Source organism: Lactuca virosa, chromosome 9, assembly GCF_052849685.1.
Source record: "Lactuca virosa cultivar CGN04683 chromosome 9, Lactuca_virosa_CGN04683_v6, whole genome shotgun sequence".
In the NCBI taxonomy this organism is placed as follows: domain Eukaryota; kingdom Viridiplantae; phylum Streptophyta; class Magnoliopsida; order Asterales; family Asteraceae; genus Lactuca; species Lactuca virosa.
In genome coordinates this window covers 140,323,861-140,347,658 of record NC_136434.1, presented here as the reverse complement: position 1 = coordinate 140,347,658, position 23,798 = coordinate 140,323,861, and the positions used below count along the sequence as shown (strand labels likewise).

Here is a 23,798-nt window from a genome sequence, read left to right as displayed (position 1 = left end):
CTAAATGTAGATTAATAAAACTAATAAAAGAAGGGAGAAGGGGTACAATTTCAATAGATATGAGAGAAGAATTTACTAGGGTTAAACTAAACCTTATATTTATAAGCTAATAAATATAAGGTTTAGTTTAATCATTCTAACCCTCACAAATTCTTCTCTCATATCTATTGAAATTGTACCCCTTCTCCCTTCTTTTATTTATAATACCACTTATTGTAATAATGCCTTGTGGTTTAGTTTATAAATACCACTTATTAGGTGGAAACCCTTAATGTAATAATGAAGACACCACTTATTGTAATCTTGGCTCTAATACCACTTATTGATGAAACAAGAAGCAAGCATAACAAACCAAGAACACAAATTAGGTGGAAACCCTTGTAGGAAAAAACCACAAGGCATTTAACTTATTTTGTTATGAAATGGATAAAAGGAAGAAGTAAAATAGGTACAATTTCAATGGAGACGAGATCAGAATGATTAAACTAAAGCTAGACTTATACGCCAAAAATCTAGAATCCTAACAAGATGATTAATTCTCTAACAACCAAACATATGGAACTATTGCTTAATCCTAATAACTTGGAAATGAAGTAACAAAATCACTCCCAAAGAGGGTGAATTCCACCAATCCAAGAACAAAAAAGAATAATCTATCAACTCTCCTTCCCTAAACTCATTTAAATAAAACACCAAAACAACATTCTTTTTGGTATGCTACACTTGGCTATACCATTACAAATTATTAATAATGTCAAAACATCACACCCCCTTTCTAACATTACTTATGGTGTACGAATTTGATGTTAGATTGAGAGGGAGTCCTTGTTGTCCTATTGACAGAGTATATCAGTCTCAGTCCAATGCAGACCAAAGACAATAATTGTCATGTGTAACAAACAAGACCTTTTGCCACCTGTCATAAACAGATCATGGGAGATCGTATTTGACATGAGCAAGGTAAAGACCACAAGCAGGAGCCATAGGACCATTGGCCGTTACTGTCTTTGCTTCCAAGATTCTTTCAACTAAAAAAAACACATCAAATTGGATAAATAATTAATAAATTAATCTCCTAATAACATATAATATTACTAAATTTTACCATCAGACACCGTGAAATCTCCAGTACCCACAGATTTTATAGCACCAACAAGAAGCCTAACCTGTATCAGGTAACTTATAAAATCAAATAAAATAATTGATCAATAGTCAAATGTCTAAAATACCCTTTAATAATTAATACCAACCTGATGGTAAAGAAAAGAACGCGCTCGTGCAGTAACCACAAAGCATCGGTGCCTTCTCCTCATTCCAAACCCTAGACTCGCCTCACCAACAGACCATTCAACTTTATTTTTATTAAAATTACAAGATTGCCCTTCTGACTCAGAACATGCAGAATTTTGTATTTCCCTTTCCTTTGCTGATGGGAAATATGGAGATGGGAAAACCTCGATAACATTAAGTTCATCTAAGTTTCTGATTGGTGATTTTGCCTGTGAATTGTGAAGAATCATTGAAGAAAATGAAGCGAGGGAATTACATAAAATTATGGGTCTGTTTGGTTGGATGGAATGGAATGACAATGGTAATGGAATGAGTAATTACGTTCCATGATCATGTTTAGTTGGTTTGTAGGAATGGAATGAATATTCATATGAAATTTTATATTATATTTAATTAATTATAGCTGTTGAGTTTAATTTTTACAAAACTAAAAATAAAATTGAACACAAACAAAAAGTTCATTAAAACCCAAATAAGACTACGATTAAAAAATATTTTCTAGTTATCATAAGAAAAAATATATATATAATTTAAATAAAATCATGAAACTCTTAAATATATATATTCATCACCAAAAATTTTATGAATAGAAATGGGTTATGTTACAATTTTTCATTCCATTTCCATGATTGAATGTAAAAACACCCCTGCCAAAGAAATGAAAACTAACAAAAAAGTAAACTACAAGAATGGTCATTCTACTTTCTGATTTTTACCATGTTCAGTCCAAAATTGAAACCTTTTTCAATTTTGGTCCATATTTCAAGGTTCGAGGGACCAAAATCGATATGAAACCTTGAAATAAGGACAAATTTTGAAAAAAGTTCAATTCAAGTAAACATTATAAAAAAAAACACAGGGACTGTTTTGTAATTTACTCTTAACAAAATGAAAGGAATCAGATTCTTTCAGAACTGATCCATTCCATCAAGCAAAACAAAATTTTCTTTTTCATTCAAATGGAATGGCCCATTTCATTTAATCAAGACCAAATATGATCACCATAATCACTAGCTAACATACTACCTTATAACTATCATACAACAAAAAAAGAAAACTACAATGAAATTAATGTATTTCATTTAGGACAAGATGAGAACCTGGCAACCAGAAGCTCGAAAAGAAGTGAAATCATGAAGTCCCACAAGAACTTTGCAAGCTTTCTTTATCAACAAATTATAGATTGAATTAATAATCACTAAAACTAATGTAAACATAAATTTATACTTCATGGACACAATATTAATCAAACCTGCATTGCAGGCAGATCTAGTTCCTCAGCCACATGCCATGCCCGACCTTTCTCAAAAGTCGATAAATGTTCCGGACCTGATAGAATCCGGTAGAAGTAACTGCAGGAACATGTACACATTATGATTAAAAGACTTAAATACCCCCACATCCTCATCATCGAAAGAATACAACTTTATTGATGTTAAGATGATAAATCTTGATAGTGTAATTATTGATACCTACGTTCGCTCTTGAGCTTTATATCTAGCATGAAAATCAGCAGCAACACATCGAACATCAATAATCGTTATATCACCTTCATGCTTCTGTAAGAAATGGTTGACAGCTTTCTTGACCACAGAAGGTTCATAAGGTGGCAACTGCAAATTTTGATAAATTCAAGCTTAATTGAACGCCAACTGGAGAGAAAAACATAGAAAAAAAATCTAATTTTATATGGAAGTTACCACTTCACTTGGTTTTCTTTTGCTTATTCGTTCTACATCTACATGACAAACATTTGATAAAGCATGTACTCCTGCATCCTGCACATGTAAAGTATATAGATTTGAAACAGCATATGAAAATGTAAGAGGGGATGAGGAAAAAAAGAAATTTAGCTAAGTTTTTTGATAGAGAGAATCAATACAGTTGCCAATGTAAAACAATAGAAATTAAATCCCCATTGTTAGCTTACTGTACGACTCGAGCAGAAAATGGAAACTGGTTGACCGATGAACTTGTGAAATGCGTTCTACATGAAACAACGAAAACGTAAATTTTGTTGACATTATCAATCAATGAATCGTTTAAAGCTTGACGTAATGATAAAAAAAAAAAAGGAACTACCTGGAGAACACCGACAACGGTCCTGCAATTAGGTGCTTGTTGTTGAGCACCAGAAAAGCGAGTTCCAATGTATTCGATTGCAACCAAGTATCTCTGAATCGTATTAGGGTTTTGCCCCATTGTTCTATTTTCCCCTGCTTCTGATTCTGCTTCGGCGTCTTCTTCGGAGATTTTTGCGATTTTCAATGGCCGATGGGGAGATTCAGAGCGTTTATGCGGCGAGTGATTAGTTCCCAACGGCTGCGATTGATCGTCGTCTGTCATTGTTTACTTTCCCCCGCTTTCTTCAAAGGGTTTCCATGGGTTTATGTCTCAACGAGAATAAGAGTACGTTTGGGATTGCTAACAACTTTTCCCTTTTAACCTTTCAAAAAGTTAAAAAATAGCTAAAAAGATATTTGGATAATCCAAAATACCTTTTAAAATATATAAGGAAAAATTAGTATTTTAAAAGTCACAAAATCTTTTTTTTTTTTTTTTTTGACTTTTGGGACTTTTTAACATGAAAAGATGACTTTTACCTTAAAAGCAAATACAAATACATTTTAAAGACTAACTTTTGAAAAAAGTTACTAGCAAAAAGTCTTTTTACAAAAAGGACTTTTAACATCAAAAAGTAATCTCAGACACCCCTTAAGGATTAGTGTTTCAAAAATCACAAAATCCTATTATTTTTTTTGTGACTTTTGGGATTTTTTAACATGAAAATATGACTTTTACCTTAAATACAAATACAAACACATTTTAAAGATTATCTTTTGAAAAAAGTTACTAGCCAAAAAGTCATTTTACAAAAAAGACTTTTAACATCAAAAAGTAATCCCAAACACCCCTTAAGGATTCTCGTTCGCCTATTAATTCTCATTACTTACTATTACCCTACAAGCAAACTATTACTTTTTACCTAGTGTGTTTAGTGTATAATGAGTTCAGATGGTAACTAATTAGCTAATAATAGTCTTTTCAGGGGTATAACATGACAAAAATATGCGATACAAAATGAAATTGTAACGAAATTAAAATTTGAATTTGTGTTCATGTCGAGTGTAAAAAACACATCAAGACTGTTCAAAATTCAACACAATTTAGCATTTGTTTTTCGTGTTTGTCGCGTTATATATAATTAAATATGAATTAAATAAACTAATATTTGTATTGTCTTTATATTTATCGTGTCGTGTTTTAATCGACTCGTTTTCATGTTAATGAAAATAAACATAACATCGAATCGCGTTTGTGTTACATAAACCTTATCGTGTCAAACAAAAACACAACATGATTGCCCAATTTGACACCCGTAGTTTTTTCGTATATATTTGACTTGAATTTATTTCACCTGTTCAAAAAATGCAATTTTACCGGTATTTATAGGTAGTATTACCTTTTTTTAAAGAAGTGCTAAATCGTGTTAAAACCTAAGTTTTACTCCACTAAACAAACAAATTACAAGTTCTAAGTAAAATAAATCAACAAAAAAACACATCGAAATCATTAAAATGCTACCATCTACACAAGCATAACTACACCGGAGGCTTGTTTTTTGGGATGTTTGTATTGAGAGACAGGTTTCTTGTAAGATTGGTGAGAGATGAAGTCGGATCCAAGGACCCATTTATGCTCAATAATACGTCTCCTGGTTTTGAATTCTTCTGCAAACACAAAGTCACCATTAGTAACATCACATTACATCACATGACATGGCAGATTGTACTGTTTTGCATGGCATGCCAAATTGTATTATGTTTGGCATGCATCCAACTGAAACTGAGATCAAGACTATCTCAAGACTGATGTGAATTTTTTGTCCCACCCAGAAAGGTAGGACGACTTATTCTCCATCTCTCATATGTGCAAAAGATGTGGATACCCTTTTCACCCTTATCAATAGAAATAGCTCTAAAAATGTGTGCAAGTGAACAACAAGACAAGAATTAAGCAGTTCTGGAATGTGCACCTCTGGTTGGAAGGCAACTTTACAAATCCTTCTGGCTTTAAGCGACTTCTCACGATTCTAGTAGAAGCTCAAGTCATCTAGCAAAGATGTTATTGATAGGTAGCTTTTGAAAATATCAAGCATCTCTAAACCTTGTTGTAATCCAACCCGATACATGACTTAATATGGTAAGCTATATTTAAATTTTTCCTTATTTACTTAATGGACTTAATAGGGACATGGCTAAAAGATACCTCCTGAGTGTCCCTAGTGTAAGTAACACGCCGATTATCATTGTTTTCAAGAATAATGTGTCTTAATTGTGTGTTGGGATGTCTTTAATAATATGGCATTTTAATGGGAAGAAGCCACTCCATTTATCAAGTTGCCAAAAATCCAATATCTTTTTCAAAAACAACTCGCCCTGTCATTTCAGCAACACCCACAAACTGTCCGCTCCCATCTACCTGCATAATCACAAGACATATAACTGTACTGTATGAGATTGGACAGGACAAACTTTGTAGGATTGTTTTTAATGTTGAGAATGAAAAGATCATTCACGTCATTTGCACATATAAGATATCCATGTGAGTTCATGTCTCACCTTCTTTCCGTTTGTTGGATAAGACAAAAAAAAAGAACTTTTATCATGTTGACATCAATCACATCAGTCTCAATCCTTGTCCCACCTTACTTCACCTTTTTTGAATAGGACAAAAAAGTTGACATCACATCCGTACCCGTCTCTCTCCCATCTTTTTGTACGAGACAAAAAATTGCAATTTTCGTCCCGCTCACATCACATCAGTCTCATTCCCACTTGGATGGGTCAAAAATAGTTGCAATTTTTGTCTTATTGACATAGTAACAAACTATCATGTCATGTCTTGTCATGCATAACTCAAGTAACATATAAATTCACTTACTGAAAAAAAATAAGAAAATCGGACACATTGAACCTGTTTCTCTTCTTTTTCCTTCGGCCTCAAGGAAAGCAATATCCAACTTCTTGTTGCCATTTGGTGTACTTGACCAAACATCATATTTAACACACTTATGAACATCATCTTCACTGTATGACTTGATGATGTAGAATTTAGCTTGTTCATATTTAGTCTGAAACCCATCAAGATTATATTGATCACTTTTAAAGGAATTCCCAGATTCTTAATGCTCGAGTATGCTGCTTTGAGCCCTATGCCCATGATGCGACCTTGAGCTGGCTCGATCGGTATCGTTCCCTTGGATTCTCGATTGCCTCTGCAAAATCACAAAGGAAGAGGGCCGTCAGCCGCTTTCCGGGAGGAGTTCCCGGAAGAACGCTCCGACGGTCAAGTTAGAGAGTGTTTAGGATCTTTGGGTGTGCGCTCTTAGAGAGTCCAGAGAGCTTCCCTCGTAGGTCTGAGAGCGTATCCTTTTATACCTAGCTCCCTTGCCTGATCCGTACCAGACAAGATCGCTTTTTTGGGGAGACAGGATCAGGGGTGCTGATTGGAGAGTCATACGCCTTTAACCTTTAGGGCGCTCTTATTGGCTCTGACGGTAATGGTCTGATCCTTTTGCTTGTCTCCTGAACGTTTCTTTTGTCTTGGAGCTGGGAGCGTCTCTAGGCGGGCGTGAGCCTTTCGCCTGTGCGTTCCGCTCCCGAGGGCGCCAGCGGGCGCTAAGCCTGCTGGGCTGGGCCCAGTTAGCGTGCGCGAGCCTTTCGCCTGTGCCTTCCCATCCCGGGGGTGCCAGCGGATGCTAAGCCTGCTGGACCGGGCCCGGCTGGCGTGTCCGGCTCGTGCTTCTGCCGTGCTGCCCCAGGCACGTCATCAGCCCACAAGTTAATTCTTCAGATTCTCCATTTTTGTATGATTTATCTCTCACTTTGGAAGCATGGATCATGGAATAGTTTGCAAAAAGACCTTGGTTTTGATAGAGAAAAGATGAGAAATTTGAGCATGGTTGATACCCTTTGCAACACCTCCAGACTGCAGTTATTATAATAATCATAAAAAAGAAAACAACAGTTTAATGGTTAAATAGAGAAATGGTGAAAATACATTGTGCTTTTGTATATATTGCTCTTTTCAATGTTGGGTATTGGGATAAACTGATCTTTTTAAATGGTAAAAAGGTATAATTATTTGATTCCAACTCACATTTACATGTTTTACCCATTAGCAATCATTAAAAGAATTTTGTTACATTGATTTTGGTTCTCTTTGTAATATCAAGGGTCATTTTAGGTAATATAAGTACTCTTATTAAACTATGTGTCATGTCAATCATTGTTATTATGGGACAAAAGAAGTGGATTTTGAAAAAAGGATTACACACCTTGTTCACTGAGCAGAGTTGTGGAGTCTGGAGAAACGACCGAGAGATATTAGATGTTGACTGTATATCAAGAGGGTAATTTGGGAATCTTTGGTAACTAAAACCATTTGACTTCATTAAACCATTAGAAACCATGGCAGATTTCGAGCCCCAAGACGTGGAATTTTGGTATCTTGCATCACTGTATGTAGAATTCCACAAGTAGCGTGGCATGCCTTCTGATTATGGAAAATGACGATTTTGCCCATCAACACCCAAGAAATTCTGACCTGCATATGGGTTGTAGCCAGGCATAAAGTAGAGAAGTGAACCATTATTACCCATGAATGAGGCCCCACTGGAATTTTGATGGCAACAACCATCCAAATGATTATATGTTTCATTATTTCCTGTAAAAGAGAAAATATAAGCTAATCCAATCTCAAATAAATCATAGAAATCCACAATAAAGATGACATGACAAGACAATACATGTTGTCATGCATTTGACTGAGACTGATGTCAATGAAACAAAAATTATAATTTTTGCTCCACCTAAAAAGGTAGGACAGGGACTCGCCCTCTACCTTTTGTCTATGAAAAAGACATGAATGCCCTTATCATTTTCTTCATCGAAAAATAGCCCAAAAAGGCAAATTTGAGTGAATTCTAAACCTGGATGATGATGATCATAACCAATTGTGGGAGGATAATATTCACTTTGATCTGCAACGCCCTTACCAATGACTGAAGAAACTGCATTATCATCCTACTCGACGAGTCCACATTGGGACTCGACGAGTTTGTCAGGCAGATGGCCAAAAACTCAACTTTGCAATCAAGAATGAAACACTAAGCATCAATACAATAGAAACCAATCAAGGCTCTGATACCACTGATGAGTTTTATACACAAGAACATCATATGTGCTCATACAAACCCTAATGCTTGGATCTAGGTTTCTCTATTGTACATGCAATTCATCCAAGACTCAAGAACCATAATTGAAACATCCCAAAAATACAACCCAAAAATTTTCGTTTGAAAACTCTACTAAACCATAATATCAAATATTACAAGATAAATCCATGGATCATGCGTCTCAAAATGTCATAATAAATTTATCAAATCAACTGATGTCAAAACATATCAAAATATCCGAATAAAACTCCCAGGACAAACTGAAGCTGTGGTGTGTGCCATGTCATCATCCCGAGCTCTTCCCCTTACTAGCGGAAGTACCTGAAACCAAAAACTGAAACTGTAAGCACAAAGCTTAGTGAGCTCCCCCAAACTACCACATACCATACAATAACATATAAAGCAACTACTGGGCCTTTCCCACTGCATCAGACCGAAGTCCGAAAACTGCATCGGACCGAAGTCCGGAACTAACCAGGGCCTTGCCCTCTGCATTGGACCGAAGTCCGGAAACTGCATCGGACTGAAGTCCGGAACCAACCAGGGCCTTGCCCTCTGCATCGGACCAAAGTCCGGAAACTGCATCGGACCGAAGTCCGGAACTAACCAGGGCCTTGCCCTCTGCATCGGACCAAGGTCCGGAACTGACTGAACATATCATAACATAATCATAACTACTAGCATAAACACATATACTGCATACTGCATCGGACCGAAGTCCGGAACACATAACACAAAGACATACTTGAATCACAAAGACATCAAGCACACCGAACTACTGCATCAGACCGAAGTCCGGAACTGCTGCTAACTAAACGGGCCGGCATTGTGGCCGTAGACCCGTTCCTACTGGAAGAAAACTCACCTCGTAACGTTGGCTGCTGAGGTGCTAAATCTGAGACTATCTGACTGCTGCTCCGGAACTCCCCGGCTCAAAGGGGACTGAAATGCAACCAGAAGTATGGATCTACTTGCTCCCCTTGAATACTTCTCTTCTCTCTTCTTTCCCAAATCCCCAAGATGCACTAAAACCAGAAATGGGGCGTTACAACTCTCCCCCACTTATTTTAGACTTCGTCCTCGAAGTATGTTGCTGCTGAATCTATAAATATCTCTGGGTAATGCTCCCTCCTTTCCTCCTCGGCCTCCCACGTCCATTCTGAACCCTTCTGGTGCTGCCACTGCACCTTCACTAGTTGGACTACCTTGTTCCTCAAGGTCTTCGTTTTCCGATCCAAGATCGCAACGGGCCTCTCAATATAATTCAGGCTGCTATCAACCTGAATATCCTCCAAGGGTACAACTGCTGACTCGTCCGCCAAACACTTCCTCAACTGAGAAACATGGAAAGTGTTGTGGATGTGGCTAAGCTCTGCTGGAAGATTCAACCGATAAGCAACCCGACCCACCCGGGCCAAAACCCTAAACGGACCAATGAACCTGGGGCCCAACTTGCCCCTCCTCCGGAACCTGATAACACCCTTCCAGGGTGATACCTTCAGGAGGACCATATCGCCCACCTGAAACTCCAAATCCGAACGCCTCCTGTCGGCGTAACTCTTCTGCCGACTATGCGCAGTCTGCAGTCTGCTACGGACCTGCTGGATCAACTCTGTGGTCTTGAGTACCACCTCTGTACTCCCCATGACTCGCTGACCGACCTCACGCCAACAGATTGGGGTCCTGCACTTCCTCCCGTAGAGCATCTCGAAGGGAGGTCGGTCTATACTGGAGTGATAGCTGTTGTTATACGAAAATTCCGCCAATGGAAGATACGTATCCTAACTGCCACCGAAATCTAGTACACATGCCCGAAGCATGTCCTCAAGAGTCTGAATCATCCTCTCGCCCTGTCCATCCGTCTGAGGGTGGAAAGCGGTGCTGAAATGGAGACGAGTACCCATCTCGTCATGGAACCGCTTCCAAAATCTGGAAGTAAACCGGACATCTCGGTCTGACACCACCGAGACAGGCACTCCATGCCGTGCCACTACCTCACGCACATAAATATCAGCTAGCTTCTCGGCCGATATACTCTCCTGAATCGGTATGAAATGCGCGCTCTTGGTCAGCCGATCCACTATGACCCAAATCGAATCAACTCCACGTGTGGTCCTGGGAAGCTTAGTGATCAAAATCCATGGTGATATCCTCCTATTTCCACACGAGAATGTCTAACGGCTGCATCTTGCCGTGGGGTCTCTGATGCTCCGCCTTGACCTTCCTGCAGGTCAGGCATCTCTCCACGTATCAAGCTACGTCCCGCTTCATGCAGGGCCACCAATAATCAGGTCGAAGATCTCTATACATCTTCGTCGCCCCTGGATGGATGGAGAATCGAGACTTGTGGGCCTCATCCATCAACACCTGTCGTACTCCTCCCCAGTACGGCACCCAAACCCTCCCATGAAGGGTCAACAATCTCAAGGTAAAATGACTATTTTACCCCTGGTCAAAGTCAACTTCCTGGTCAAAGTCAACTTCCTGGTCAAAGTCAACTTTCAGTTGACCGGACTCGCCGAGTTGGGCCGCCAACTCGCCGAGTCCCTATCATCCTTTCTAATCCTCTACCTGCTTCTACTCGTCGAGTTTGGCAAAGGCTCGACGAGTTCTTCTTCGATACTAACATCTAGTTCATCTTCATCTGACTCGCCGAGTCCTCCTTCATCCTATGAATGAGATCAGTCCTTGACTCGTCGAGTTGTATGAACAACTCGTCGAGTCCTTCCACTACTAGATCTGAGCCTTAACTCACCGAGTCCATTACCTACTCACTGATTCCACCTTAAACTCTCAAATGGGGAAAATCGGGGACTCGCGACTCGACTCGTCGAGCCTGAAGAACGACTCGCCAAGTCCCATGCATGTCATTACTAAACAGTCGATTCTGCTCGAATCCAGTGCATTCCATTCATAGATCTGGGCTCCTAGGGCTGGTTTTTCACGTAAAGTTTCTAACTTTACGTGCATGCATGCTAATATGAAGCTCAAATACCCAAAATAAGCTAAAGGAAGAGATCTAAGCTTGGAATGGAAACTTGGCTCAATAAAGGTGGCAACCTTGAGCTTAAGAGGCTCTGGAAAGCTTAGATCTGAAGTCCATTCATCATATTAACTCTTAATTCGACCTTAAGGTCTAGAAAGGGCTCAAAATCAACAAGAGCAAACTTCTCAAGAGATCTAATTGATAATAAGCAAAGATTCGAGCTTGATACCTCAAAGGGGACTGAAATGCAACCAGAAGTCTGGATCTACTTGCTCCCCTTGAATACTTCTCTTCTCTCTTCTTTCCCAAATCCCCAAGATGCACTAAAACCTTCACAAGTGAGAAAATGCTCCAAAAATGCTTAAGAACGGCTAGGGTTTCGTATGGGACTCTTTGCGGGTGAGGGAGGCTCGTCTTGGGGCACATAAGATGTTTAAATAGGGTGAAAACCCTCGAAATTAGGGTTTCATCCAGACTGGCAGACTCGCCGAGTCCGGGGATATGGACTCGTCGAGTCGCCAACTTAAATCGCGTGCAAATCCCGCTTCTACTCGACGAGTCGGGCTACTGACTCGTCGAGTACCCCTTAAGAAATGAAAATTACTTTATTTAAATCACATACCAGAAAATGGGGCGTTACAATAATCTAGCATATAAATTTCGAAATTAACATATAAGAATAGATCTAGATGATTACCTCTTCAAGAATGGATTGAATCTTCTTGTCTTGGAGCTTAGAGTCACAAGTGTCACTCCTCTAATGGCTTAGAAACACCACAAGCAAGAGGATGAACAAAGAAAAGGGAGGAGGCACCAAAAAAAAACGTTCTAGGGTTCTTCCAAAAGAGTTCACCGCGTTTTTGGGGCCATAGGGGTCTTTATATAGTGAGGCTATTAGGGTTATCAAACAAGGAAACCCTAATTTGACTGCTTAGGCTCCAAGCAGCCCATAGACTCCCTTTAGAACACCCCTTGGACGAATTCCTTATGGGCTTCCCATAGAATTCGTCCAACCTATGTTCCAAGGTGATCCATAGCCCAATTGCAATTATCTTATAATTACAATTCTAGTCCCCTAAGTTTAATTAATCTCTTTTAGCCACAAAACTAATTCTTAATTAATTTTTGACTAATATTAATTAAACAATATGATTTCTCCTTTAATATATTATTCATATAATATATTAATAAATCATAATTAATCATCTCTCCTCATAAATCATCTTATCAAGTTACTTTGGTGAAGGCAACCCAAAAGGACCATGCACAACCTGGTCAAATACTTACCAAATATAGTTATGGGCTTAGACACTAATCCAACAAGTTTATCTCAGATTATTGGTAAGAAATAGAGAAATTTCAAATAGAAAATGAAGTTTAACTTTTAAATAAGTCGATTTTTTTTGTGGATGAAAACACAAGATTCTTTCAGCAGGGAAAAATGAAAAAGGAAAAGAGTTTTTCAAATTTGCATAACCATAAGCATATTAAAGAGATGAGCTTTTTCAAAAGTTTAGTTGTTTCGTGTGAGAATTTTCATAAAATTGCATAAACGTAAGCATATCAAAGAGATTAAAAACACCCAATGTATTACTTTGGCTGGAAATTTATTCTGAAACATAAATTTAATGGGGAAAATATCCTTTTTTTTTCTAATTGTCACCATAAGAAAAAGCCCCCTTGTAAGCGATTAGCAGCAGGGGTGGCGTCAGAAACGATAAGAATGGCCAATGAAAGTGAGTCCGAAGGGGCTAAGACTACATCCTATTTTACTAAGAAAATATAGGATTTTCTGGAGGAACTTACGAACATTTTCAAGGAACAAAGAACTTATTTTCTAAAACAAAATACTTATGAATTCACCAACTTAAATGTTGATACACTTTCAAAATTACTTGTATTCTTAGGAAACCAGTAGGCAGGTACACGCGCAGGTTTTCAAGAAGACGGAGCATAATAGCTTTTAGTCTTAGTTTTTACTATATACATTTGGAAGTCATTCAAGCTATGTTTCAAATACAATGTAAACACTATGATATCAATACAATGGTTGTTGTTGTTTTGATTACTATTATTCAATTGTGATGATATTGTACATGACATCCTCCGCCCCCGAACGTTTCCACCGTCTCGGTTTGGGGGTGTGACATGTGTGGTAAGATTACGACATTGTTATGCTCAGTTGGCATTGTGAGGGATGTTGGTTAGGTCCCTACAAGGCGATGGAATGAGGTGAGTATCTTTAGGCCCAGAGTATTAGGCGAATAATGTAACGTCGACAACATCAGTGTGATATCGGGAGCATTCCAAACATGTGCCGAGGGCCGGGTAGGGCATTCCAGACTCATGCCGTGGGCTCGAAGGCAATCCAAACCTATGTTGAGGACCTTGTAGGGGTATTCCAGTCATAGGCTGTGGGCCCAATGATCATGATTGTTCATTTCTTCTACTTGTGGTACTTTTTGTGTTGACGCGTTGATGGAAGTCGGGAGCCTCACAAATCAGCTGGTTTGGATAAAGGGAACGGTTAAGGGTTGTTAGGAGTATCATTCGTGCATCGGAAAGTCTCTGTGAAATTTTTTCGTTATAAATCTCGTTTGTTTGTAAGCTGTTATTAGGGGTTCGATTATCAAGATTGGGTATCGGTTATGGAGTCTCGAATCATAAAGTTCTTGGTGAATGTATCGAGTGATTTGCCAGGTGGGGGTACACTTGAGTTGATAAGAATTGGAGGCAAATGTGAAAATTCTTGCATTTCTCATCTTTGCTCGTAGGAGCAGTGGTTGGAAATGGAGTGTCAAGGAGTCAAGGGTTCATTAAAGGCTTTTGGTTAATATGATGGATTTGGAACTAGTGGAAAATTCACGATTGGTATGTTTGAGTCCTTTTCTGCGTGTTTGGTAGTGATCATACTCAAAGGCAAGGGGGTGGATTTAATGAATGGTTGAATTTCAGTTCTGGAATATCGGTTTGAGGTTTAGATCTAATGGGTTCCCGGTCTCGAGAGGCAGATTGTTTGATCCGGGTCGGTGATTGTAGTTGAGAGTCCCTAGCCATGTGGTTCTCGCTAGAAGTTCGGTTTTATATCTAGGAAGTTGTAGATCATGTTGGCGTTGTGTGTGCTTCTTTACAACGGTTAATGGACGAGGCTCACATTAGGAGTCATCATGGTATTGATGTATCATATGTTTCATCGACAAGTCATGGTTTATGTGATGGTATATTGGGTTGAGGAGATCCAGTCATGCTGAAGGCTCTGTATTTGGGTCAACCTGCGTGGAGATCACGTAACTTTAGGCTTCAGATTCAGCAACAACGTTGGTTCGTTAGTAAAAGGATCAGTGTTGTTAACAGTTATGGTGTGGGCCGTAGTGTTTGGTTCCCAGGTGGGTGATAAGGAGTGATTTCGAGGACGAAATCCAATTTAAGTGGGGGAGAGTTATAAAGCCCTGTACCGAATCGTTTGCTATGTGGGGATGGTGACCCAAAAACCGAGTATCCAATTAGGCTTAGGGCCTTTGAGGAAAAGAGATTTAGACCCATTTGGGTGTGGGTAATGTAATTTAGCCCTGTGGTTCTCGCTATCTCCTTCGACATTTTGGGTGGCAAAAATGGAAGCTTTGTAAGTGTAAATTAGGAGAAATTGGGGATTACGGAGATGGGGAAGTGATACAGGGAAAAAAGGGGTGGAGCGGCTGTTTGACTGAAAGAAAGGAGGGTTTTATTTAGGTCTAGGCTTTAAGAGAGAGAGAGAGAGAGAGAGAGAGAGAGAGAGAGATTAAATTTTATTTTTTCTTTTAAAAATAATAATAATAGAAAACCTCATAAATGGTCCCTAAGTAGTGAAATGACGAAAATGTCATTTACTTAACGGACAAATACTGACGGAGTTAGTCATAAGGACTAAACATTAAAAGTTTTGAAGCCACAGGGACCATCCGTAAGGTTTTTTAAAGTTAGGGACAAAACTTCAGATTTTGTTAGACCACAGGGACCATTTATAAAGTTTTGTCTTATTTAAATGAAAAAGTTTCGGTTTTGGTCATGCAATCCGGTCACACTCCTCTTCGCCAATTAGCTTCCACCAAATCTTTCTCTCTCATCTCACCAAGCTCCAAACGAGACCCTCGTAGCGAGCGATAGGGGTGATATTTCGATTCCATTAGCAACTATAGCGACTCCATTTAGCGAGCCCACTCCAAACAACCTTACAACCATAAATAAGATAAAAATGCATTTTAACCCAACAAACTTTTTCGAATCAATATTCTATGATTTTTTTTTGGCTTCCTGGGCATGCCAGGTTTTTTCTGATTTAAGAAGTCCGGGGGTGTTTGGCTTAGCTTTTTAGAGGCCAAAAGTCCTTTTAGGTGAAGATAAAAGGTAAAAGATGTTTGACAAATGCATTTTAAAAGCTACTCTTGGATTTGGATACAAGTAAAAACGAACTTTTTAGAACAATCAGAAAAACTTCACTTTTTGTAACTTTTTAAAAAAACACTTATGCCCCCGAAAAGCTAACACCCCCTCCATTTCAAAATTTTGAAGGGGTACATAAGATAAAAGGGAAGAATCGGTGGATGAGTAGATCCGTTGACTTTATAGACTACCTAGTCCAACTTTAGATCTAAGTCGAAGAAGAAACTATCCTCTTATCCCACGTCACCCAATTCTCCGGCAGAGCTCCCTTCTCCGGTGACGCATATTGCTCAGGCGATATCTCCAGTTCCGGCTGTCAGATTTCTATGGTGGCGATTTGGGGATTTGTCTCTTCCTCCAGGTATAGTAATCCATTGCTTGGTTACTAAATCGCAAACATAGTAAACCAGGATCCAAATAAAAAACATAGAATCAAACCATTATTGAAACCTAAGATTTTGAATTGATCAGACTGTTGTTGTTCTTCGAAAGTAGAGAGAAAGAAGACAGAATTTTGAGAAATTGTAAGCTTCGAGACGAAATACTCAAGAACATCTTTGAGATGACGGTGCGGTCTCGGTGAGCAGACGTGAGAAGTAGAAACGGGAAAATGTAGGTTGGGAAATTAGGGCTCGCCATTGATTGCAAACACATTTGAACTAAAAGCTGATTTCAGGGGCAATCTTGAGAGGATTTCGAGAAGGAGAATCATGGAGGTTATGAAGACTGTATGTAAACGCATGAGCAAGGAGAATAAGCCCTAGAATTGATCATTTGAAAAGAGGGTTTACTTGTGTTGAATTGGTTGGTGTGATTACCTGAGATTGGTAGTGTTTTCTCTTTCTTGAATAGGTGATTTGATCACCCTCGTCGAGTTGATTGCTTGAATAGGTGATCTGATGACAAAGGGTGCTACAATACCCCTTACTAAACGTTCAGGTTCAACTCATCAGCATATATCCTACGTGGCATGCCGCTAATATAAGGTTAAAGAAATTTTTGAACGGGTGATAGTCGAGTTAGTTCCCCTAAAATAAAATTTTAAAACAAATAAAAAAGTTATAGGGTTAAAATGACATTTTTCCAGTTATATATATATATATATATATATATATATATATATATATATATATATATATATATTATGTGATTAGGATATCTCACCTAACCCACTGAATTTCATGGATGCCTTCTGTGGGGCCTATTGCTTCCAACATTTCGATTAGAATTTTGCTTCCACACATTTTCATGGAAGCCGCCTCCTCCTCATCATCCTAGCCATGATCCACCCTACCCAAAAAAATGTAAAAGGCTAGCTAGCACCCCACCCAAATTTCATAATTTCAGTAGATTTACATGAATCTCCTTCCAAGTGCTACCATTTCGATTTGATCAACAAATAAATGGTATAATGGAGGCCTTTCTGGAAGAGACCCAACATCTTAAAATCCAACTGGAAGAGGTAAAATCAGCTACCAACAACTTTGATGACAACAAAGTGATTGGAAAAGGTGGATTTGGGAAGGTGTACAAAGGAGTACTCTCTCACTCTAAGGTTGCTTTTAAACGTTTAGATCGTAAGCATGGACAAGGAAACCCCGAGTTCTTGAAAGAGATCCTGACTCTTTCCCGTTACACACATGAAAATCTCATCTCTCTCCTGGGATTCTGTGATGAAGATGATGAGAAGATCCTTGTGTATGAGCATGCATTTCACGGAAGTCTGGATCGCCACTTAAGTTCCACCAGTCTCACCTGGTGGAAACGCCTCAAAATATGCCTCACGGCCGCAAAAGGGCTGTGCTACCTTCATGAGCCCAATGGGGAAGAACCTCAAAGAGTCATTCATCGAGATATAAAAAGCTCCAATATTCTACTGGATGAGAGTTGGAATGCTAAAATTTCTGACATGGGATTGTCGAGAATAGCACCTACTAATCAGAAGCACAGCTTTCTTGCCACCAATGTTGTAGGCACGTATGGGTATATAGATCCACTTTATATGGAGACGTATTTCCTAACAAAAGAATCAGATGTATACTCTTTTGGAATGGTCTTATTCGAAGTGTTGTGTGGGAGACTATGCTTTGAATATAACAATGGTCATTTTTTGAGCTTGTGGCCAATGTGGAAAAAAAGCTATGAAGAGAAGAAACTAGATCAGATTATCTTTGAAGATATGAAGGTACAGATGAATCTGAGTTCCTTGGAAAAATTTTCAGACATTGCTTATCGGTGTCTGCAGAAATCTCGTGAAGAACGACCAAAGATGTCTACTGTTGTGGAAGAACTTGAGACCGCACTTAATATTCAGAAGACAGAAGGACCAGTGGACTTTGAAGAGATGATTAAAACTTCAGTAGCTCCTCAGGTCTATGAATCCAAAGAGGAACTCCGGATGCTTCTCTACAGAGGAATGTTGGTTAACGACGGAAAAACGGTAATTAGCTATGCTGTTTTTTATTTCTTATTTTCATTTATTTTATAAACGGTAAATTGTAATTCGTGATTTGTAAAATGTTAATTTATGGAATGTCATATGATTAGAAACACATTTTGACTAGATTTATGCATTGGGTCACAAACAACTCTCTACTAGATCTCATAAATGTTTGATCAGTGTATTCATGTCCTAACTTGAGGTTTTTTAATGGACAGTGGTTTTCGTTAAACAAGAATGGTGAACATTGCGAAATGATATCTGCAGCAGAATGTTTGATTCCTATTCTCCCTCCATCTCCCAGCTATTCATCTTCCCGCATATTTCCAGCAAACTACAGTGCACCATCTGTTTGGAGATTCAAAATGCACGTCAAACCACGACTTTTGTCACCACATGTCACATACGCAGTAAACCTTGTGTTCGATATTATTGACCACAAAAGTACGGACCTACTTTTATTCCTCAATTATAAATTGGCCGAGGAGATATACTATTCGACTTCATACATAGCATATAAGAGAGAAGGTGGAAGGCTCATGACTACATTGTATCAGTTTACTAGCGTCAAGAGAAGTGCTGATCTTAATATCACGTTTGATTGCCAGCAACATCAATTGAGAGTAGAAGGCATCGAGTTTCAGCCCATTGAGAGAGTAGTAAGCCCACAAATAATTTTTTTTTTCAAACATTCTTAGCATGAGTTAGATTGATGGTATCTTAGTTATTTGAAGAATAAGAGTTTTTGTAGTATATCAAAATGTAATGTGTATTTTATATTATAGGTAGAGAAACAAGAGGATGAGGAGGTGGATATGCCAGACACATATTGGGAACAAAAATTGCCAAGTGATTATAAAGACATAATCAGGCTGTCAAAAGATAGTATGCAATGCACAACAAAGAAGGAACTCTACTCCATTCTTTGCAAAGGATTCCTAATCAATAATGGTGACGAGGTACATTTCCTATCTTTTCTCATATACGTAGTTGTTTGTAAGATATATGTGATGTCCACGATTGTTTCTCAAAAAAAGCACTTATTGGACAGTATCGCACTGATGTGAGATACACTAACAGTCTAACACTGTTGTGGAACCTATGAACATGGTTCTACCGCTTCAAAGGGATGAACTCCAGTATAGTATATCAATCTAAATACTCACACAATTATGGTTCACAGTGGTTCTCCCTTGCAAAAAATGGGAAGAAATGTCATATGTTACCAGCAATAATGGTTTTGCGAAAATCAGAGTGGAGTTGGAGGTCTTTACCTGAATCAAGGTTCTTTCTCTATCTTCCACCTAGTTTTCTTGTAGCTACTAGCCATGTGTAACATATATAGGCGTCTTGTAGCTCAAATTTGATTGTTAACAAGGTTATCTTTCCTAAACACAATATTTTTTTTGCAGATTTAAAGAAGTGGCTTTTTGTACTCAAAAAACCTTTTCGATAACCTGCACTTCCAAAATATTGTCACCCTATACAAGATATGCATGTTATCTTGTTTACAAGATACAAACAAAAAACTCTAATGTTGGGCAAGTTGTGGAAGTGAGTGATCATGGTTGGATCAGAAAGAGTGCAAAGTATGATCCACAGCATATCCTTTTGTTTTTGCCTGAAACCCCAATTATTAGACGAAAGATTAATGACAATAACACCCAAAACCTATTAAAGAGAACTAAAATGAAAGGTGTTCCACAACGAAGGAACGATGGTTGGATGGAAGTACAAGTAGGGGAATATCAAACCCCTTATACTACTAGTCACAAAATGGATCTTTATCTCAACCTTAAGTCTTTCTCGAGGATTAGAGGGCTTATGGTGCAAGGAATTGAGTTTAAAGTCATTTAGGTTCTCTAACTTATGATTGGAAATGAACTGATTGTAATAATGAAGTTTGCGTTGCCTATTGTTGAATTGATACCTATGGTGATGATTGGTCCATACTCCATAGTTTCTTCTTTTTCATATCTTGGCAATTGTGTATTTCCTATATCGTTACATTTATGTAAGAATAATGACCTAATCATGGTCATGTTGTTCTAGCCACAAATTGAACTCAACCTCTTCTGGAAGGAGCTTCACACAAGCAGTAAGTAATTCATGATGATATTAACTAAAATTTCACGTTACGCCTTTTAGAGTTGGTAACTATATGATTGTTTTCAGCAAAACTCGTAAGTTAATTTTTTTTTCTTGAACTCTTTAATTTCATTGAACTGTGAATTTTGTATGAACACCTGCATGTTTGGATGGGTATTGATAGTAAAATATTCTCCATAATGATCCTGTATGTTTGGATGGTATTGATAGTAGAATATTTTCAATACTGGTCCTCTCTCGTTAAATGGAATTATATAAACATAATAAAAATATAAGATGGGCCAAGCTATGCAATGTGGTCCGAACACATTAGAGTTGAAAGTAGATCTTAGAGGTCGTTTGATAGTTGCTGACTGGGTTAGAAGCTGACTGGGTTAGAAATGCTGACTGAGTCCATATCTGACTGAGTTTATGTTGTTTGATTATTTATCTGAATGGTTGTGCTGAATGAAAAAAATGACCATATTACCCTTGTGTTGTCTCTTGTGCTGGATAAAAGAATTATAAAAACACAAATTATCATATAAAATCCAAATTAAACATACATCAATTAAAATCCAAATACAAAGTGTAGTACAAAATCCAAATACAAATTGTCATACATAATAAAAAAAGTACACCATTTAACGTGAACCATTTGAAAGTAACTGATTAGCAATCTGGTCACGCAAAGTAGTCATATAGTCAACGACTTCTGAACCCCATTCTATGTCTTCTATGTTTTGGCCCTCACTTCCTCCACCACCCACATTAGGAGTAACCATAGTGTTTTGTTCAAAGTTCGTAAATAATTCATCTTCAATATCGTATTTCCTTATAAAATATGGACCGCAACACAAGCAATGACTATGTCTCTTTGCACTGGAAAATGATAAGGAGTCATTTGTTTTAAAATTGGAAATCCCGCCTTCAATACACCATAAGCACGTTCAATGATATTTCTAAGTTGTGCATGAGCATGATTGAACCTTTCTTCCTTAGTTAAAGCTCTGTTTCTTCGAAAATCGGCTAACCAATACCTAGTATTGCGGTAGGGAGCCATAAATCCACGGGTGTTGGTGTATCTTAACAACATATTTTTAATTGATAAAAAATTACTATTTAAATGCATACCCTAATTTATCTTAACAAAATTCACAGGATCAAATATGATTATAAGTTTTTAGTCCAAGATTTGGGTGTAACCTATTAGTATTAAATTTCTCTTGGGCATTTTGTCAAACACATTGTGTGCACAACTTATCTCCTCCCTTTTCTAGCAGATTTTAGAGTGCCATTGCTTCAAAAATAGATTTACAAACAGATGTAGATTCAAGACCATTTGAAACAAGACAATGGAATCAAATCAAGCTTCGAAATCTTCAAAACGAGTAGATTGAGAGCACTTGGGTAAATTCATAAAAAAAAAAGCAAAAAAAAAAAAAAACACTGCAGAAAACGTTACCTGCAGTAGAGATGTGTGGTCGCCGCCGGTGCAGAGGAGTCGTCGGCGCTGTGTAATCGTCGTCGGAGAAGATGGCGCAGGAGGTGAACTCGTGGTAGAAGCTGTTGGCGATGGAGGCGATCAGCAGCAGCAGGTGTTGGGGATCGACTTTTGTCTAGGGTAATGGCGAAGGAGGCTGGAGGCGAGCAAGGGCAAAAAAACGCGTACGCTTCTTATTTTCAGCCAGGAGGTTTTTTTTTGCTTACCGGGTAAGTGGAATGGCTGACCGAGGGTAATTGGAATGGCTGACCGAATCAGCTATATTTTGTAATTATCAAACAGTTGACTACTGACTGGACCCAGTAAGTTGAAATCAAACAGGCCCTTAGTTTGTTTATGAGATGTGATCGGGATAGTATTTGATGTTTGTGGTTGACCAATTCTAGAAAAATTATATTATGAACTTTCTCTTTTTGTCTGTAAGGCTGGTAAATATATATCCACCGTGCTCTTTCAATATATATATATATATATATATATATATATATATATATATATATATATATATATATATATATATATATATCCACTGCACATCACGGTGATGTAAGGTGTCATCGTGATGGTGCGGTGAACATCATATGTTGTGCGATGCTTTTTAGCTATTTTAAAAAAATAATCTTTAAATTATTTTTAAGTTTATTTGATATTTTGATTTAGGTTTTGAATTGAACATCATATTTAAATTAACAAAATAATATATTATATTGAAATTCAAAATGTTTGCAATTAATATGATAATATTTTATATTTAATAACATATATAAACTAATAAATTAAATATATTATATTGAAGGTTGAAAGAGTATGAGGTTTCAAATGCACGAGATGAAAAGGAAAATGTTTGTTTTATAGTATAGTATTGTTAGCACAATAAAAATATGTTGGATCTTTTGTTTAGTCCTTTAGATAGGTTAACCCTAAATAGATTTCTTATTTATAGTTTTATTTACATTATTTGTAATACACAGTTCTCTTTCAATAATGAAACTCTAACCTTTTTTCTCTTTAAATTGTTATTAGTTTACATGATATTAACGCTATTTCGATCACTCGTTTATGATTATTTGGGGCGACTTGTGTGTGAGGTTGTGGCATTCTGCAGATAGATTTTCGGTATGATTTTCTGATTTGATTATGTATTCCCTTTGCTTTGATTTTGTCGATTTTGAGGTTTTGATTGTTCCTGTTATTTTTCGTTCATCCGATTCTGATTTGATCGATTCTCAGAGTTGCATATCATTAAAAACTGAGGTGTGATTGGTTTAATCGCGTCGAGATTTATGACTGAAAGTGTTTAATCGCATCAAGATTTGTGACGGAAAGGGTTCTTCGTGGTGTGACTAGTGAAATCACAACAAGATTTACGATTGAAAAGGTTCTTCGCGATGTGACCGGTGAAATTGCGACATGTTTTTTTGTTTGTTGTTTCACTGTTCATCAGCTCGACATTGTTCATCGCTTGGTATTGTTCATCGTTCATCCGTTTTGGTTATTGTTCGAAGTTTTGTTTGTTTGGTTGTTGCCGGTATTTGTCTGTATTCGTTATTGTTAGTACCAGGTCCCTTTCAACATGTCAGGTAGGTTAAACTAAGGTTTATTCTACAACTAGGTGTGAGACCCGTGTATTACACGAGTTAATTTTTTTTAAAAAAAAATTAAAAATTAAATTGTAAACACTAAATATTTTTTAACGTAAAACATTAAAATAAGAAAGGAAGAAACATATTCATTGCAATTTAATATCATATATATTATATTTAATACTTTACACATATAAGTATACGACTTTAATTTTAAAAATCGAAATTAACCAGAAATTGATAAGTGG

General features: G+C 37.7%; 2 protein-coding genes and 1 pseudogene across 2 annotated transcripts; 1 reads left to right on the top strand and 2 right to left on the bottom strand.

Annotated features, from left to right (window-relative positions):
• Positions 1 to 649: 649 nt before the first annotated feature.
• LOC145141430 (Pseudouridine synthase family protein) lies at positions 650 to 3,694 on the bottom strand. The gene is made up of 9 exons (XM_079074723.1): positions 3,373 to 3,694; positions 3,221 to 3,277; positions 2,991 to 3,068; positions 2,767 to 2,903; positions 2,543 to 2,642; positions 2,391 to 2,453; positions 1,251 to 1,499; positions 1,106 to 1,166; positions 650 to 1,028 (listed from the first exon to the last, which is right to left on the bottom strand). Exons 1-9 carry the CDS (start codon positions 3,634 to 3,636, stop codon positions 931 to 933), a joined length of 1,107 nt encoding a protein of 368 aa, XP_078930849.1. The 5' UTR covers positions 3,637 to 3,694; the 3' UTR covers positions 650 to 930.
• A 1,198-nt stretch (positions 3,695 to 4,892) lies between these two features.
• Positions 4,893 to 7,765, bottom strand: LOC145139854 (YTH domain-containing protein ECT3-like; annotated as a pseudogene).
• A 9,349-nt stretch (positions 7,766 to 17,114) lies between these two features.
• LOC145137428 (uncharacterized) lies at positions 17,115 to 20,434 on the top strand. Its single transcript, XM_079071557.1, has 5 exons — positions 17,115 to 18,375; positions 18,594 to 19,034; positions 19,161 to 19,334; positions 19,559 to 19,659; positions 19,788 to 20,434. The coding sequence occupies exons 1-5, from the start codon at positions 17,347 to 17,349 to the stop codon at positions 20,230 to 20,232; spliced, it is 2,190 nt and encodes a 729-aa protein (XP_078927683.1). The 5' UTR covers positions 17,115 to 17,346; the 3' UTR covers positions 20,233 to 20,434.
• The last annotated feature ends 3,364 nt before the right edge of the window (positions 20,435 to 23,798 follow it).